The sequence below is a fragment of the Epinephelus moara genome, chromosome 16, assembly GCF_006386435.1.
Source record: "Epinephelus moara isolate mb chromosome 16, YSFRI_EMoa_1.0, whole genome shotgun sequence".
NCBI classification, from domain to species: Eukaryota; Metazoa; Chordata; class Actinopteri; order Perciformes; family Serranidae; genus Epinephelus; species Epinephelus moara.
The window spans coordinates 12,171,886-12,188,250 of NC_065521.1; the positions used below are offsets into that span (position 1 = coordinate 12,171,886).

The 16,365-nt window shown below is 40.3% G+C and overlaps 2 protein-coding genes across 2 annotated transcripts in view; one reads left to right on the forward strand and one right to left on the reverse strand.

Annotated features, from left to right (window-relative positions):
• The window catches only part of ampd1 (adenosine monophosphate deaminase 1 (isoform M)), a 17,586-nt gene extending 9,601 nt beyond the window's left edge, over window positions 1-7,985 (reverse strand). The window contains exons 1-5 of the mRNA XM_050064935.1: window positions 7,861-7,985; window positions 3,675-3,840; window positions 3,368-3,518; window positions 1,464-1,629; window positions 1,110-1,329 (exon numbers count right to left, since the gene is read on the reverse strand). Coding sequence (XP_049920892.1) covers window positions 1,110-1,329; window positions 1,464-1,629; window positions 3,368-3,518; window positions 3,675-3,840; window positions 7,861-7,882 — 725 coding nt within the window. The 5' untranslated portion in view covers window positions 7,883-7,985. The remainder of the gene's footprint in view (window positions 1-1,109; window positions 1,330-1,463; window positions 1,630-3,367; window positions 3,519-3,674; window positions 3,841-7,860) is intronic.
• A 5,848-nt stretch (window positions 7,986-13,833) lies between these two features.
• On the forward strand, window positions 13,834-15,365 carry rassf11 (Ras association domain family member 11). Its single transcript, XM_050063845.1, has 2 exons — window positions 13,834-13,936; window positions 14,029-15,365. Exons 1-2 carry the CDS (start codon window positions 13,834-13,836, stop codon window positions 15,363-15,365), a joined length of 1,440 nt encoding a protein of 479 aa, XP_049919802.1.
• Window positions 15,366-16,365: the final 1,000 nt, after the last annotated feature.

The window sequence follows — 16,365 nt, forward strand, 5'->3', positions numbered from 1 at the left end:
GTTCCACCCCTCACCTATGGTCACGAGCTCTGGGTAGTGACCGAAAGAACAAGATCGCGAGTACAAGCGGCCGAAATGAGTTTCCTCCGCAGGGTGGCTGGGCTCAGCCTTAGAAATAGGGTGAGGAGCTCGGACATCCGGGAGGGACTCGGAGTAGAGCCGCTGCTCCTCCACATCGAGAGGACCCAGTTGAGGTGGTTCGGGCGTCTGGTAAGGATGCCTCCCGGACGCCTCCCTTGGAAGGTGTTTCGGGCATGTCCAACCGGGAGGAGACCTCGGGGCCGCCCCAGGACACGCTGGAGGGATTACAACGCCCGGCTGGCCTGGGAACGCCTCGGGGTACCCTCGGAAGAGCTGACGGAGGTGGCTGGGGAGAGGACTGTCTGGGCTTCTTTGCTGAGGCTGCTCTCCCCGCGACCCAGACCCGGATAAGCGGAGGACGACGAGACGAGACGAGACGAGACGAGACGAGACGAGACGAGACGAGACAGGTTAACACATGAGCAGCACTGTGAGGCGATGCACTTGCAGCTGTCAAACAGCAGACATATTTCACCAGTGTTTGTAATAGGAAAATGTTGATTTGAGGCGTCTTGTTATTATGTTATTTTGTTATGGATCTTTCTTGCACCCCTGTGTGGATCCCCAGGACCACACACTGATGACTTGTGGTAGCTTAAATTACTAAAAGGGTCCAGTGTGTAGGATTTAGGGACATCTATTGGCAGAAATGGAATATAGTATTCATAATTATGTTTTCACTAGTTCATAAATTACCATGCCGTCATGTCGTTCTACAGTAGCCCAGCACGGACAAACCACACACTGGCTCTAGATAAGGTTATTTGTATTTTCACGTCAGCCACTGTAGTGCTCCTACATGCTTTGCTCACAATAGAAGTTCCTCACCACTAGCTGCCACTAAATCATATGACCTGGGCCTTTAACAGACATTTAACCCTGGGAGTCATCCACATGACATCATTTACAAGATCTGGGTCATACAGAAATTGAATAATGGTTAAATTATGGAAGGACAACAGAGACAACTGACATATTTCAATTTTAAAGTTAGGAACAGAGAAATCAACACCTTTCAAAAGACTCACGTTGGGCCCTGTGCAATGAGAGCAATGAGGAAGTTCATGTCGTCGATGAAGGTGTCGTAGTCGGGGCAGGGCAGGTCTTTGGGCTGATGTTTGTCAGCAGCTGCAGCGTCGTTGTACACATAGATGAGACCATCCTTCATACGAGCAACATAACCCAGATCCTTTTGCAGGTTCTTGGTACCAAAGGGGTCGTCACCGTTCTTTGGAGGAGATGTGAAGACTGATGGATGGATGCAACATGCAAATTAATCATTTGGGATACCCAATGGTACAGAAAACATCTAGCATAAGCTCCTTTTATTTAAACCCCCAGATCCATCACCTTATTAAGCCTCTACTCTCTTTCCTCCTCACCTGGCTGCACCTGATCTTCATCTTTGAAGGACTCTCCCTCGATCTCACGCAGGTACTTAGAGGCCGTCCGTGGGAAGCGCTGGAAGGCCAGCCTCATGTACTTCTCCCTGATGGTCAAGGCACGGTACAGACCCTTACAGGACAGCTCAAAGTCATCCATGGTCACCTGAATAGCAGATTTAAAAATCTCTCTGATACACTGCATTCCATTTGTTCTCTGTGATATTATGCAGTATATTATTTTTTAAGTATACGTGAAACATATCTTAACAAACATGAGGTTAGGCCAAAGCGAAAAAAACAATCAGCTAGCTCCAAAGTGTTTCTCTTCCTATAAATGTCAGACCCACACTCATGAAACCTAAACCCCGGCCTGCTCCAGTTGAGCTCCATTCATGGGCCTCAGTTAGTGAGAGGGTGGCTGTGAGGTCACTGACCCACAGACACATATGGTCACTGAAATTCAAAGTCTGCATCCCTGTCAACTTGACCCCAGTCAAGTTCAGGAATCTTTCATGCATGCAGTAAATATAGGTGTAGAAACTTCAGCTACTACTGCTACAGCACTAACAGTATTTAAAAAGTCATGTTTTCTTCAACTCAAAGGAATAGGTTGGTTTCCAATCTTTATGCTAAGCTAAGCTAACTGGCTGCTGGCTGAAGCCTTACATTAAACAGACACATATCAAAGTAGTATCAGTCATTTAACTCTTAGCAAAAAGTAAGCAAATTTCCCCCAAAATGATTCATTTAAAGGGCCAGTGTGTAGGATTTAGGGGCATATATTTCCAGAATTGAAAATGTATTGTAATAATTATGTTTTCTTTGCTATATAATTACCCAAAAATAAGAATTGTTGTGTTTTTGTAACCTTAGAATGAGACGTGTATGTATACATAGGGAGTGGGTCCTCCTCCATAAAGATTGCCATGTTGCACCCAGGTTGCACCACTGTGTTTCTACAGAAGCCCAGAACGGACAAACAAAACACTGGCTCTAAATAGGGCCATTAGCAGCTAACTGTGATTGCAATGAGCAGTCTTGGAAAAAGATAGACTTTTTGATGCAAAACTGCTTTATTGAGTGTTTTCACCATTTTTAATCACCTGGTCTATTTGTCGTGGAGAGGAAGAGACCTCTGTGGATAATATAGCTCCTGGAAAAAACCTCCTGAATAACTTGATCTTATCAGAGAAGAAAGGTTGGCACATATTCGCAGGTGTGGGGCGAGCAGCCCGTCTGCGACACGCTGAACAGCATAGAAAAAACACTGATTTGTAACTGAAACTGCTTTATTCAGTGTTTTTACTGGTTTTAATCACGTGGTCTGTTTGTTTTGGAGAGAAAGCGACCTCTGTGGGTGATTCAGCTCAAGGTAAAAACCTCCTGTACAATGAACACTGTGGAAAATCTGAAAATCCTCACTGCTAGATTCCACTAAATCCCCTTAATCTTACACACTGGACCTTTTAGTCAAATTAACTTAAACTTCTTGTTAAGTGTAATGGAATGATGATTGAATGGATGTTCTGCTGACTGTTGACTAAACTACGCAAATTATGTTTGGAAAGAAAATGGTTAGCATATTAACAAACTCTCCAGAAGGTTTTCTTCCTCTACATTTGAAAAGTTACATAATTGAAACTTGGTTGTCAGATTCTACATGTTAAGTTATAGTTGCTTTCAAAGGTAAAAATGAAAAAAGGAGAGGGAGAATTTATTTAAAAAATATATCTTAATATAGGTATATATCTTTGAGTTTAAATGAATATATTTGAATTTATTTGAAGATTTATCTTACTCTGAAAAAGTAGGTGATATTTTCTTAAAGTATTAAGGCAAACATTCACATACTCAAAGTTCACCATTAAATAAGAATGTGATGAACGGAAAATGAACAGTACCCCGGAGGCGTAGTCTCCGATGATGGCCACTCTCTGGAAGTCAGGCACTTCCAGGTAGAGGGGTGTGTCCACCTCCACTGGCACTACAGGGGCAGCAACTGACTGGACAGCGGCTGCAGGCACGGTCATGGTGCGGCGCTGGTGCCTCTTCCTGTGGATAAGGAGGGGGGGTTGGGTTAAGTGGTTGGCTTCATACATTAGCAAAATTTATGAAATATTTGTTGTGAAACACAAGCAAAGTTCCCCTAATGATCAACATCAGCTATATTTTTGCCCATTTTTGACAATACAAAATGTCCCATCTCACCGTCTCGCAATATCGTCATCAGTGTGCAGATGGTGGGCCATCTCTTGGTGCATGATGGGACAGTCCTCAGCCACATCAAACATAGAGATCTCATCGCGGACGTCCTCGCTTTTGGTCTCAGATGCAAAGACCTGTTCCGCGAAGGCCCGCATCTTATCATCGGTCTCTGTCAGGCACAACAAAGGTTTGTTCTGTTGATACCAGATATGCACTGTGCTCCCATCACACCATGCAGCACTGCATTAGACAGGCTGTGGCTCTGAGGAAAACCACAGACAGAACTTTCTGACTGCTAATCTATGCTGCATGAATATGACTACAGAAAAATGTATTCATGATGAATGAAAGATGCATATTCTACATCCATTATAGAAAGGCACATACATTACCTAATTTGATGTGAACGAGCTCCAGCACATGCGTTGTATACATGACCAAAGATTGACTCAGCCATTACAAGTCTGCAACTCTGACCTCCAGATTGGTCCCATGCACACAGAGGAACTAGCCTACAGTGATGAAGCACTGACACACACCTTCGGCTCAACTCATACAAATACAAAATGATAAATCCTTATTAAATATGTTTTTAACTCCAGACCCAGTTTGCCTATTATTTCTCTTTGTATATTTTGCATTTTATCATAATTTGCACCCCATCAGTCAGGGTGTGGCTTTACATGGATATAAATGAGATGACTTTGATCAGAATCTATTTTTATGTTGAAAAAATGACAGGAAAAGAGGGTCCCAGTCCAAAATGACTGGAGTTATGAACCAAGCTATGAACAACAGTTCTTAAGCAGGCTTCATAAGCAGCATTACATGATGCCGACTACAGAGGTAACTACTCTCTAGGTCAAACTGTACTTGTTACATGCATCTACTAGGCAAAACCCAAGGCTTTCTACTCTAAGACAACAACTCCAGTATGGCACATAAGACTAAAATTATGTTGGTGTCTACGTCTCAGTCTCCATACTTACTCTCTTGACCTGATTATGCCCAGCAAGAAAGAAGCACCACCCGGAAAAACACCCAAAGAAGAGAGCATTCAAAAAGCATTGGTTAGAAAGGTGTTATACATGAAGATGACATACAAACACATAAACCCTTTACTGTGTTTATGTGTGACATAATGACAAATACCTTACTAATGCATAACAGGAACAGAGACTGTGCCTCTACTATAATATTTATCAGTTCTTACCAATATAGAATATTACAGACGCCAATAACGTCCGTGTTTGCAAATTTTTTTTTTAATGCCGTTGTTTTGAGATCATAAGTTTATTATTTTGTTATTGCAATATAACAAAGCTTGTTTTCTCATGATTATGGGTTAAATTACGTCATAGAAAAACAAAAGCAGATTTCTCAAGATAATGAGATCATTTATCACAAGATATTGATTTTTGTTTTCTTGACATCACAGAATAATTATTGAGAACTGAGAGATAATGAGTGTCTGGCTCATTTTAATCACACATGATTTCAGCCTTTTGAGATCACTGACACACCATGTCGGGGAGGATTCATAATTGTATTGTTAGACCTTGATTGAAGTAGTGTGATGCGTTGATTAATGATGGGGACTCATTAATCTGACATTTTCAGTTTATACAGGTGCCATAGTTGTCAAGACGCTATGCTGGCATGGCACTCCTGGTCTCTGATAAACATTATAAGTAATAAGAGGAAACAACCTTTTGTTTTCTTGTGATAACAGATTAATTATCTTGTTATCTCGAAATAAAGAAATAGATAACAGCACTTGAAAAACAATAACCAGCATGGCCATTCTTGGCTTCCATAGGAAGACAGCTTTTTGTTTTCTCATGATAATGGGTTGATTATCTTGTTCTTGTATCTTGAGATAAACCTTGCTTTTATGAGATAACAAAACAGATAATGGCATTTAAAAAAATAATTGCAAGCACAGCTGTTCTCAGCTTCTGTAGAATATAGATTAGAAATACATGCAATAGATATGAGCAATGAAATGAGACGCCACTTTATGGTAAATGGATAAGTGGGATTAAAGTAACATACAGTATGAGGATGAACAATGGAGAGGACACGTAACTGTTAAAATGAATTCACAGTTACTTTTGAAATAACAGCAGCTGGACAAAGAATTGGTAATAGCATCCTCATGACACATGCAGAGATGATTTCGTAGTCTCAGTGCTCCCCGTGGCACGACAAGGTCACAGGTGATGAAATTTCATTACTGCATTGATGCCATTTCTAAAAACCTCTGTGCACGTGAAGATGCATTTCCTGTGTGTACCTGGCATTCCTTTGATGGTTCAAACAAGTCTGAAGGTCAATTAAGTCTTGTTTGTGTGCTGCTTTGTTAACTTATAAGCATTTCCATGGTGGAGGAGTGAGTGAGCCACCTGGGAAAAGTCATTTATCAATATAAATGTTCACATTCAGTTCAGTTTTGAGTGATCTCTCTTTGTAATCCATAACAATGAACCAGAGAACCAATATTAAATGTGAACAACAGATTAATAAATGGTGTCCATTTGCACTATATCCCATCACTTTCTATTTCATATGGAATAGATGTTCATTTGCCAAGATCCATAGTGCTAGGTTGCATTCAAATGTGCTTTGGAGAAAGAATATATGTTGATGTGACCATCTCACATCCATATAGTAAACCATGCATGTGAAATGCTTCACATCTTCCCCAAATTCCTTAGGAATTTCTAAACTCCATACTCACTTCCTCCCTCTGCTGTGTAAGCAAAAAGTCCACGGTCCAGGTTAAAGGGAGACAAAACAAGTGTGGTTATGTCTCAAAGCAGAAACAGTAAGAAAGTAGGTGAGCTACTGAAAAAACTGTCTTCAGACTTAGAATATTTTTGGGAACTATTACTTTTGTAGAAAATAGTTCACAATTAAGTCTGCAGCACAAAAATAAATTCAGTAAATCAACTCAGAACTAAATGCATGGCTAATCTGTATTTTGTGATTTGGATAAACTGGACATTTAATATGAGACTCGTCTGAATTTGATCAGTTTGATCATTAACACATTTGTTGTCAGCTCTCCACACCTGCTGCGGCAGATCGTAAAACAAGCCTGCATTGACTGCAAGACAACACTGGTGTGAAATCTCTGCAGTCACATCAGAGTATCACACCGAATGGAAACAATCTCACAACACAGTCTCCACCAATACCTGCTATAAATCATTACAACCACCTAAACCCTGTCAGTTATGAAATGAAGCTCTACAGAGAGCAGCTGGTTAGACCATTGCATTTCTATTTTTTACCCATTAAAAAACTCGGCATAATGTGTCATCATACTCGCCAGCTGCCTCGTGCCTGGTGGAGGTAGGCCTATAAATAGCAACCATTACAACAGCATTTTAATAGTGGGGATCAACTGGGAATTAACTACAAGAGGAAACATTTAAAAAAAAAAGCTAAAAGCTGAAGTCTACATTGAGCGCTGCCTGATCACCTGTCACACTTGACAGGACTTGAAGAATCTGCTGGCAAATCACATCCATCAAACATACTCTCTTGACATTTTCCCAGCTGATACTCAATCCCTCAGTAGATTCAGCACTGACATACAACCCTGGACATTTATGATATGACTTTGAGTGCTTAAACTGAGCTGAAGAAAGGTATTTTGACCTTGGAATCACAAATTACAAAAGGTAAAATGCATTTTTATTTAAAATGTTACAATTTTAGTAACATTTTAGTCAGTATGAACACCATGTTGGAACTATGTATGCATTTTAACCCCAATGAACCTGCCATTAAAGCTGTCAGTGCCATCCATTAGAGCGACAATGTAACACTGGCACACAGATGGGAATATATTACCTTAACAGCTAATGATATCATACACAGTAAGTGGTGTGACCCCTGTAATATGCATTCAAAGCATATTTGCAAAGTTCTGGGAGTTCTTTATATATATTTCAGCAAACAGACATGAGGTTGGTATTTTAACAGTACAGGTCAAGTCAGTTTTTCATGTGATGGCCAAAACATTCCTTGTAAAAGCCTTACAAAAATGAGAGTGAACGCACTTTTGGTGAAGGCTGCCTCTGTTCATATTGTCATGTAAAATAATCTCTTTAAAATGCTATCCAAACACTCTTTCTGTAGATGAGAGTGCACGTTCAAACCCATATCTGCCCATACTCACCTGGCACTAAGACTTTAGGCATGGTGACGCTGTTCCAATGAAACGCTCCCTGAGGACTGATGAAGGGTGGTCAGCCGCTGGACCACTGTAGTAGGGAAGTGTGAAGCCCTGCGCTTGGTCTGTGGAATATTAAGCTCCTTCTGCCTCTCATGTGTAACCAGAACCTGCTGTGCCCACAGGGGACACGCCTCGACGTAACGGGGGAACTCATATGTGTCCAACTCTATTTTAAGTTGTCTATGTGCACACAGGCCTCCCTGACAGCATGTAGACAAAGAGACGGGTGGTGTGCATGTGTGTGTGTGTGTGTGTGTATGTGTTTGTGTGCGTGTGTGTGTGTGTGTGTGAGAGGGAACTTGTATTATGTAACCCCCTGATAGCTGCACAAATAGCACGGCACATGCCAGGTGGGTTATAGATAGGTGCTCATGAGTTAATCACAGTAGACCTTTCTATCTACTGCATATGCAACTGGTAAGGAAACTGTTAATGTTGGGTGAAAATGTCAAGTTTTCAGAAAGTAAGACATGCATTTTGTTTTAAAAAGTTCTATAATTGATGTCAGGTCATTTTTTGATACCTTTGATTTTTGAAGGGGATTCATAGCACATGTGGAGTGGATTCATGGTGCCTTTGGTTGATTTGAAAACATGCATATCCATAAACTGAATCCTTGCACCTCATTTTAGGGATTTAAAATGGTGTTCAATATTGTTGTCTCTGATTTTGCTACTTTTCAATAACTTTCAAATGAAAGGGGGGGAATAAACCATTTAAAATAGTCTTCGTCATGGCTACTGAGGACAATCAGGGTTTTTTTGTGTTTTTCTTTGAAGTGCAAAGATCAGCAGGGAAGATTTGCAGAATTTATGCAGAGTCAAATACTGTCAAGGAAATACTTACCTGCAAAATGACCACTTGTGCATGAATTGCTCACTGCATGTTACCTTGAATTCACAAGGAAAACTTCTCGCATGCCATTGTGGTGAACGGAAAATCCAAAAAGGGCACCGCATATTACAACAGCACAACTATATTAAAACTTCCATTTACTAACTCTCACACAATTTGTGCAGTTTAATCCAGGTCACATTTATTCAATTATATGCTCAGTACTTCCCAGACACAATCATTTTTGCTAAAATATTTCAATTTTAAACACGTCAGTACAAACAGTGTCATGCACGACCAAGCAGCGTGTTTGGGAAGTCCTGAGCATAGGACTGAATAAATAATTCTCAGATTATTCTCCATTTGTATACAGATGTTTTATTATTGTTTTGCTTTTGTTAAAAGTGGTCCCCATTGACTTCAATTCATGAAGAATGTTTGCCTGTTTTTGGATTCTTTGTTTACCATGGAAATATGCGAGAAGTTTCTTCACAAATGAAGTTAACCTGCAGTGAGTAATTGATGGTGAAATGATTATTTTGCAGATGAAGCACTCTTTCAAGCTTTACCGACCAACTTTAGAGAACATGCTGCATGCTTACATGCTCACAGTGACAATGCTAACATGCTGGCATTTGGAAGGTAATAATGTTTGTTGACCATCTTAGTTTAGCATGTTAGCATGCTAACCTTTTTCTAATTAGCACCAAAAACAAAGTGTGTCAGTTCTGCAGGTATTTCGACATTGATCCAGTTAATTTCACCAGGTGACGTCCTCACAAAGAAGTTGCCGTGAGTATCTAGTAAAAGCAATTTTACTGCAAGAATGAATGAATCAAATTTTGCAACTAATAAAAAGTTGTATATATTTTTAACAGACTTGCAGACATGCAGAAGGTTTTGTTTTAGTTGTCCTGGTTTCTATATACCAGTAACCATCTCCCATACTTCTGCCACTCCCCCTGGCATGGAGGTGAATGGATTTGCAATTGTTCTACTCAGTGATTTGAAAATTTGTACAAAAAGTCAATCGTAGCATATTTTTTGCAGAAGCAATGTCCTTTGCACTCACACACCATGCTGTCAGCAGTTATTAATGGGAATATTTCTTCAATTTCTATTGCTGTTTATGTTCTTTAATGTCATTTTTTGTTCCTTTGAGAACCACAAACAAAATTCCATTCACCTCCACTGTATCAGCGTGGGGGCAGAAATCTCATAGACAGGTTTTTCAAAACCTCCACAAATAACCAAAACTATCTGCAGTGCTGCATACAATAAGAGGCTAGTAGAAAAACACACCTTTTGTAATTTTTGGTTGTTAGGGAGGAAAAATCCTCATCGTCATTGCCATTATGTTGTGTAACACACTTCTCCGTTCATCCTAAGACGCTGTGCGGCTTGAAGACACTTAACAAGCTGTCTATTTTTAGGGAATGTGATTCCAAATGTCAACATTCCTCTTCGGGTACAACTAGTTAAAGAGATCAAGTTAGAAATGGGCAGACAGTCAGTTCTTCCTTTTGAAATAAAATACCAGACATATTTTTTTACAGGACATTTTGTAAAAGAAAATCTTTTTCATATATACATTTCATTAGCATACTTTAAAAATATTTCAAGTTTCCAGCTAAAACTACAGATAATGGTTTTCCATTTATTTGATTTATCCTAGTGGCACAAGCATCATCAGTACTGCAACATAATCTTTAATGCAAGAGATGAATTTAATCTTCCCATGTCTTGGCCGTTGCACTGTTTGGACAGCATGTTCTCAATAAAAATACTTGTATAATAAATGGAATGGATTTCCTTCAACAAGTTGCAGTGTGTGACGAACCAATGCTCTTCTCATCTCAAATTATCTAACACGCTAATGACTCTTTGTGTGTGCATTTCTGTGCTGCATTTCCATAGCCTTCAAGTTGCTACATGAATTTGAACTTCAAGGACAAACAAAGGCAAGTGGCAACAAATGCACAAGCCGACATGAGTGAAAAGTCCTGTGAAGAATTTCTTTTTGGTGGTCTTGAGAGATCTGACTGTTCCTCACCATGAACCTGAGAGATTATTAGCAGCTGGACATATGGTTTACATGGGCAAGAGGGAGCAGGGAGTCAAAGTTTCCCCGTCTCATATTACTCCTATCATCATCACCCAGACTGTCAGACACTACCAAATTACAACAGGTGCTCCCCTGTTTGGCTTCCAGTCTGTGAGCTGTTTGGCTGCTGTTTGGTCATACAGACATTTCCTGTGGTTTTCCCTTTTCTGATTAATTTCAGATGTTATATGATGAGCAAGAAGAAAGCAGCAAAACATACTGTAAATACCAAAATAAAGTTAATCCTAAAGAACCATCTTCATTTATATATGTCCAATATATAAATAGTTTAAGTTGGTGTCATATACTGTAACAATGTTTTGTTTGGTATTGAATATTACTGGTGTCACGTTAACTCGTGACTACATTTCCTCCCTCCATGTGGAGAGACATCTGAAACCATGTGCTCCTCATACAGCCATGCGGACTTCTGACATATAGCAAAGAGCACTGCAGCTTTATAGCCGTGTGAGTGTGAACTGAGCTTACTACATGCAACATCTTTTATACAGTCATTTGTCAGTCACTGAGTGAAAAGCAAAAACTGACACATTACGAAAAAGAGAAATCTCCACAGGAAGTGCCTAAGTGCCTTAGCTTTTAGTTAAATTGTCTTAAATAAAATAGCACTGATTTTAATGAATGACAGGTCAGAATACTTGGCAGCACAGACTCACTGAGGAATGCGTATGTGCTTGATAGTAAGGGTGCTCCTGTTGCACAGTTTACAAGTTCAGCATGTTTACACGTTCTGTTTGGACTGTAATTACCTTTCCTGTTAGAGAGATAAAGAGGAACACCCAGATCCAAAGGCGATGCAACCACATATTCGCTGGTGAATACATGTATACAGGACCTGTTTGTTTTCAGGAACAGCAAGTTGCATAAGAATAAGAATTACATTTTACAACACAAAAGGTATTGCCTCAAATAGATGATGCTTTCTTAAACTTGCCCATCACAGTTATTAAAAAGTAAAAGCAGCAATTTCACATTTTAAAATCTCTCAATTTAATAGTTTATAAAAGTAGAAACTTGCTGATTTGGATTGAGTGACATATACATACATATGTCAGAGGTGGTGGTTTGGGTAGGAGTTGGGTGGAATCACACAATACACTGTCGTATAAATAAAAGCTGATTTAAAACAAGACTGTGTAACTCTTAAATAAAATAGAATACGAATGCTAAGCTAACGTTACACCTTTATGTGGTAGCTTGCTCATGTGCTAATGTTAGCCTTGGTTAGCAAACCTTATTGCTATGTAACTGACACCACTGACTCGCTGTGTTGATTTTATGACTCTTCTCTATTTGTACTGCTGTTAAGGCCTGCTCAGAAGAAACACAAAGTCAATTTCAGAAGTTTAAGAAACCAATGGGGGGAAAAAAACATGTGGATTTGCTTTGGGTGCACAAATTGAGGCGGTGAAAGTGAAATTGAAATAATTTTAAAGGCGAAAAAGTTTAAGCTTATCCCAAGGCTGCAAATCTAATGCAATTAACGTACGAAAGAAGAGAGGGTTTTAACGAAATATAAACAGATGGAGTTCCTTGTAAGTTTTGACAGTAACTGAGCTACCACACGAACGCGCAGTTGACTTGTAGGTTGCTAGCTAGCTAAAGCTAACACAGGTACCTACATGGGCAGTTAGGGGTGAAAACAAGTGGGGAAATCTGCCTTAAACATGACACTGAAAATTTGCTTCACTTAGCATTGCCCTGGTTCCTTTGGCAAAAAGCCAATGGAATTTTTCCATTGGATTTTGGATTATTGCAGAAATAAGTTCTGTGGCAAACAAAAGTTTATGATGCTTACGTGTATTGTTCAGAAAGTTAAGATTTAGCCTAAATGCAACTGCTAGAAATGAAAAGCTAACATTAGGCTATAAACAAACTACACCACGGTCACATGACTTCAACATCACCACCAAAGCAAGGCTCCAAAGCCGTCTTCAAAGTAATGACGTTATGCAGTCTCATTTAGCCGCTTGTTAGCAACTGCTTTTCTTTCACACATAAAAGCTTTATAATTCATGTGTGGGGTATTTACTGACATATTTTACGTCACAGAACAAAATGTAAGCTTGTGTTAACCACAGACCTTATTTCAGACATCTAACCAAAAACCCAAAAAAACCCTTTGACTTTTAGACAAAGGAACTGGGGTGCTCAAATGTTAATTCATTTCTGGATTTTGGGACTCATTCCTGCATGATTCTCTGTTTTGTAACATTTACTAATATCCCACAGTTATCGCTTGTAGTCACAAACACAATAAAATTGATTTGAGCAATGAGAATAATGAGAATACAAATAAAAGCCTATGAAAACTTAATTTCAACTTACAGTCTCTTTAAGCACTGACTCAAACCCAGACCCTCATTTAGAGCTACATCATACATACCCAGTACTGACAGTGACTAACAAAATTTCTTCTACTGTTCTAATTTATTTTTTCAATCTTACAATTTCATGTAAACCTTGAGAAATTCAATTTCGCTGTTCTTTCAGGCATAATGGAAATTATGCAAGATGGGTGGGATCATAAACTGTTCCCCAGTGGTAGATGACTTCAGGAATTTTAATCGCTCTTAAATGCTTAAGAGCTCCTCCCAACCAGAACGTTCCCCTGGAGCAGAGAGGTCCGAGCATCTGTACTAAAGACAGGACAAAAAGGTAGGTGCTTCTGGTATTTTCTCATGGACATTTATTTTGAAGCCCTAATTATTATTAGGAGTTTGTTTTCTGTATTTTTATTTTCAGTATAATGGGGACACTGTGACTGTACACCACAAAAATGCTTTAACTACCCTAAAGCTTGACCTGCACATGATGGGCAGACAGATTACAGTGAATGTTAATGGGGGTCATTTAGCTGTCTCCACCACTTCCCTTGACATAGAACAAGTGCCCTGAAAGATATGCCACACACCGACTAAACTTAAATGTCCTTTTTTAATCACAGATTGGGTACAATGGAAGTGAAGGTGACAGTGGACGGTATCCCGCGCGTGGTTTGTGGTGTTACTGAGGAAACAACATGCCAAGATGTGGTCATAGTGCTGGCTCAAGCCCTAGGTATGTATATCTGAGGCTCTACAAAGAAATTAGATTTATTTTTTTTGACATGCTGACCAAGCTGACAACCACAATGTTGTCTTTCTCTTTAGGTCAACCAGGGCGCTACACACTGCAGGAGAAATTTAAAGACTTTGAGAGGTGCATGGCACCCGGCGAATGCCTTCTGGAGACTCTTGAGAAGTATGGTGAGCAGGCCAGGGAGGTCCGACTCACACTGCTTCACAACGGACCCTCAGTCTGGGACGAAATGAGCAGGACAAAAGTTGGCAGATACCAGCCCTGCCCGCCACTGAGAAGAAAAGACGCAGGCACCAGAATGCGGAGGGGCAGTGGTCCACTAAGTTTGCATCGTCAAAGCTTGCCGCCGCTGTCCTGTTTTAGACAAGAGGCTGAGCAGCAAAAACCGGACCTGAAAAGGCCTAAAAGAAAGTCTCTTACACTCATGGAGGAGGCCTGGGAATGGCTGGAGAATCTGGGTAAAGGCAAGGTCTACAGTACTGCATGTCATAAGGAAAGCAGTAAGAGGACAGATAAAAGGTATCTCACATCTTTGGGTGTTTGTCTCACTGTTGACGAAGGTAAATCAGGTCGAAGTAGCAGAGGCAAAGTCAGAGATCAGAAAGGCTTAAAGTCAGACTTGGATCATCAAACATCCTGCTGCATGGGAAGTCACACAAAGGGTAAGGAAAGCAAATGCTTAGAGAAAACTCAAGAGACAAAATCTGATGACCTGCACAATTCAAACCGTGCTGCAACTGAGGATGAGAAAAACCGTCTAAGAGAAACCATAATATATCAGCTCAGCTGTTTGCAGGATTTACAGGCCCAGATAGCAAACATAGACCAACAGATTTTGGAGCTTGAGGAAAAACAGATGGCCAAAAAAGCTGAGCAGGAAGCCCAGCAGAGAATGGTTGAAGAGGAGATGGAGCAGATCAAGTTCTGGGAGAATGAATTAAAGGCTGAGGAAGGTTACGAGAAGGATTTGCAATGCCAGTTCCTTGACATGAAGGCAAATGCTGCAGGGTGCAAGGCCAAACTGGAGGAGTACAAGCGCAAAATGCAAGGGCTTGATTTCTTTGCAACTCACAATGTTGTTCATGAGGATTCAGAGATATTTTCAAAAGTTGGTGCAAATGCTGCCACAGAGATTTCAGCTGTTTCAACTGAGGACCGATATCGGCAACAATCTGAACATGAAGGGGATGTAAATATTAACAGGAAGTTCCTGTCCGGAGGGGACTTGAAACCTCCTCATGCTCTAGTTCCTCCCAACCAGATAAAGGAGCGACGGCCCACAGGGCCCACAGAGCTGCGGGAGTGGTGGACACGCTGGGCTCAAGCCCAGAGCGCTCCAACACAGACTAAAAAGAAGGTGATTCACCGCTCTGAGCTCACTATATATCTGGGCAGTACAAAGGTTTAGAATTAAATTAGCAGAGGTCACAAATATTAAGTCAGTAAATATTACGGATGCTTCATTGTACATGACTTTGAGTAATTTCATTCCTCAAAATGCAAGATGCCGATCCTCCTGTTTTAACTTGTATTGAGTGTTTGTATCCAATACTTAACAGTTCGTATGTGTACGAGCAATATGGCCGGCCATCTCCATAGTGTGACGCCCCTCCCAATAGACCAGGCCAGACAATAGTAACACAGACTTACCTTGGTTCGCTTACTTCAGTGAGCCCCCTAGTGAATAGGTGAAGTATTAGACGTGACACACTGTGGTCTTCACTCAGCAAGGGAACAGATGGGCAGATGGGGATAATTATCAAATGTCCTCCAAAAGGAAATGCTTTCGTAACAACAAAATTAATTAATCTAATTGTCTGTTAATTAATTAAATCAACAGGCAACAAAGGAAGACTCCTATTTTAAATTTACATGGCATCTGCAGGTGGGCTCGACTCCCATTTTGGGTATCCAACCCAAGTGACCTTGCATTCTGGCAAACAAAGGGACAAAAGGAAGTTCTCCTGCTTTTGCTTTAAAGAGGACAGCTTTCGTCTGTGCATTCTAGGGATTCGGCCCTCATTTTGAGAGATTAACTTTTCGTACTGAATAGAATTTAAACTTTCACGCTGAAAGAAAGTGCTGTCTCTGAGGATACAAGCAGAGATTGGATAATGCATTTTACCGTTTTCAAATTATATAAATACACAACAGCACACCTCAAGAGCACTGGTGCAAGTATTCATTTTAAAGGTGTGGGACTGGGCCACTGACTGAGCTTCTTATGTGGTAATTTGTACATCATCATCTCAACAGGCCTTGACTGGGTTTCTTACTGTGGAAAGCTCACCTATGCATAACGCACCTGTCTTTTCTATAACCGTTGTCTTATCTCTGCAAATGTCTTTTTAAGATTACTTTTTTGTCCTTAAGTGAACACTGGAATGTAACACAATAAATTGTTGTCA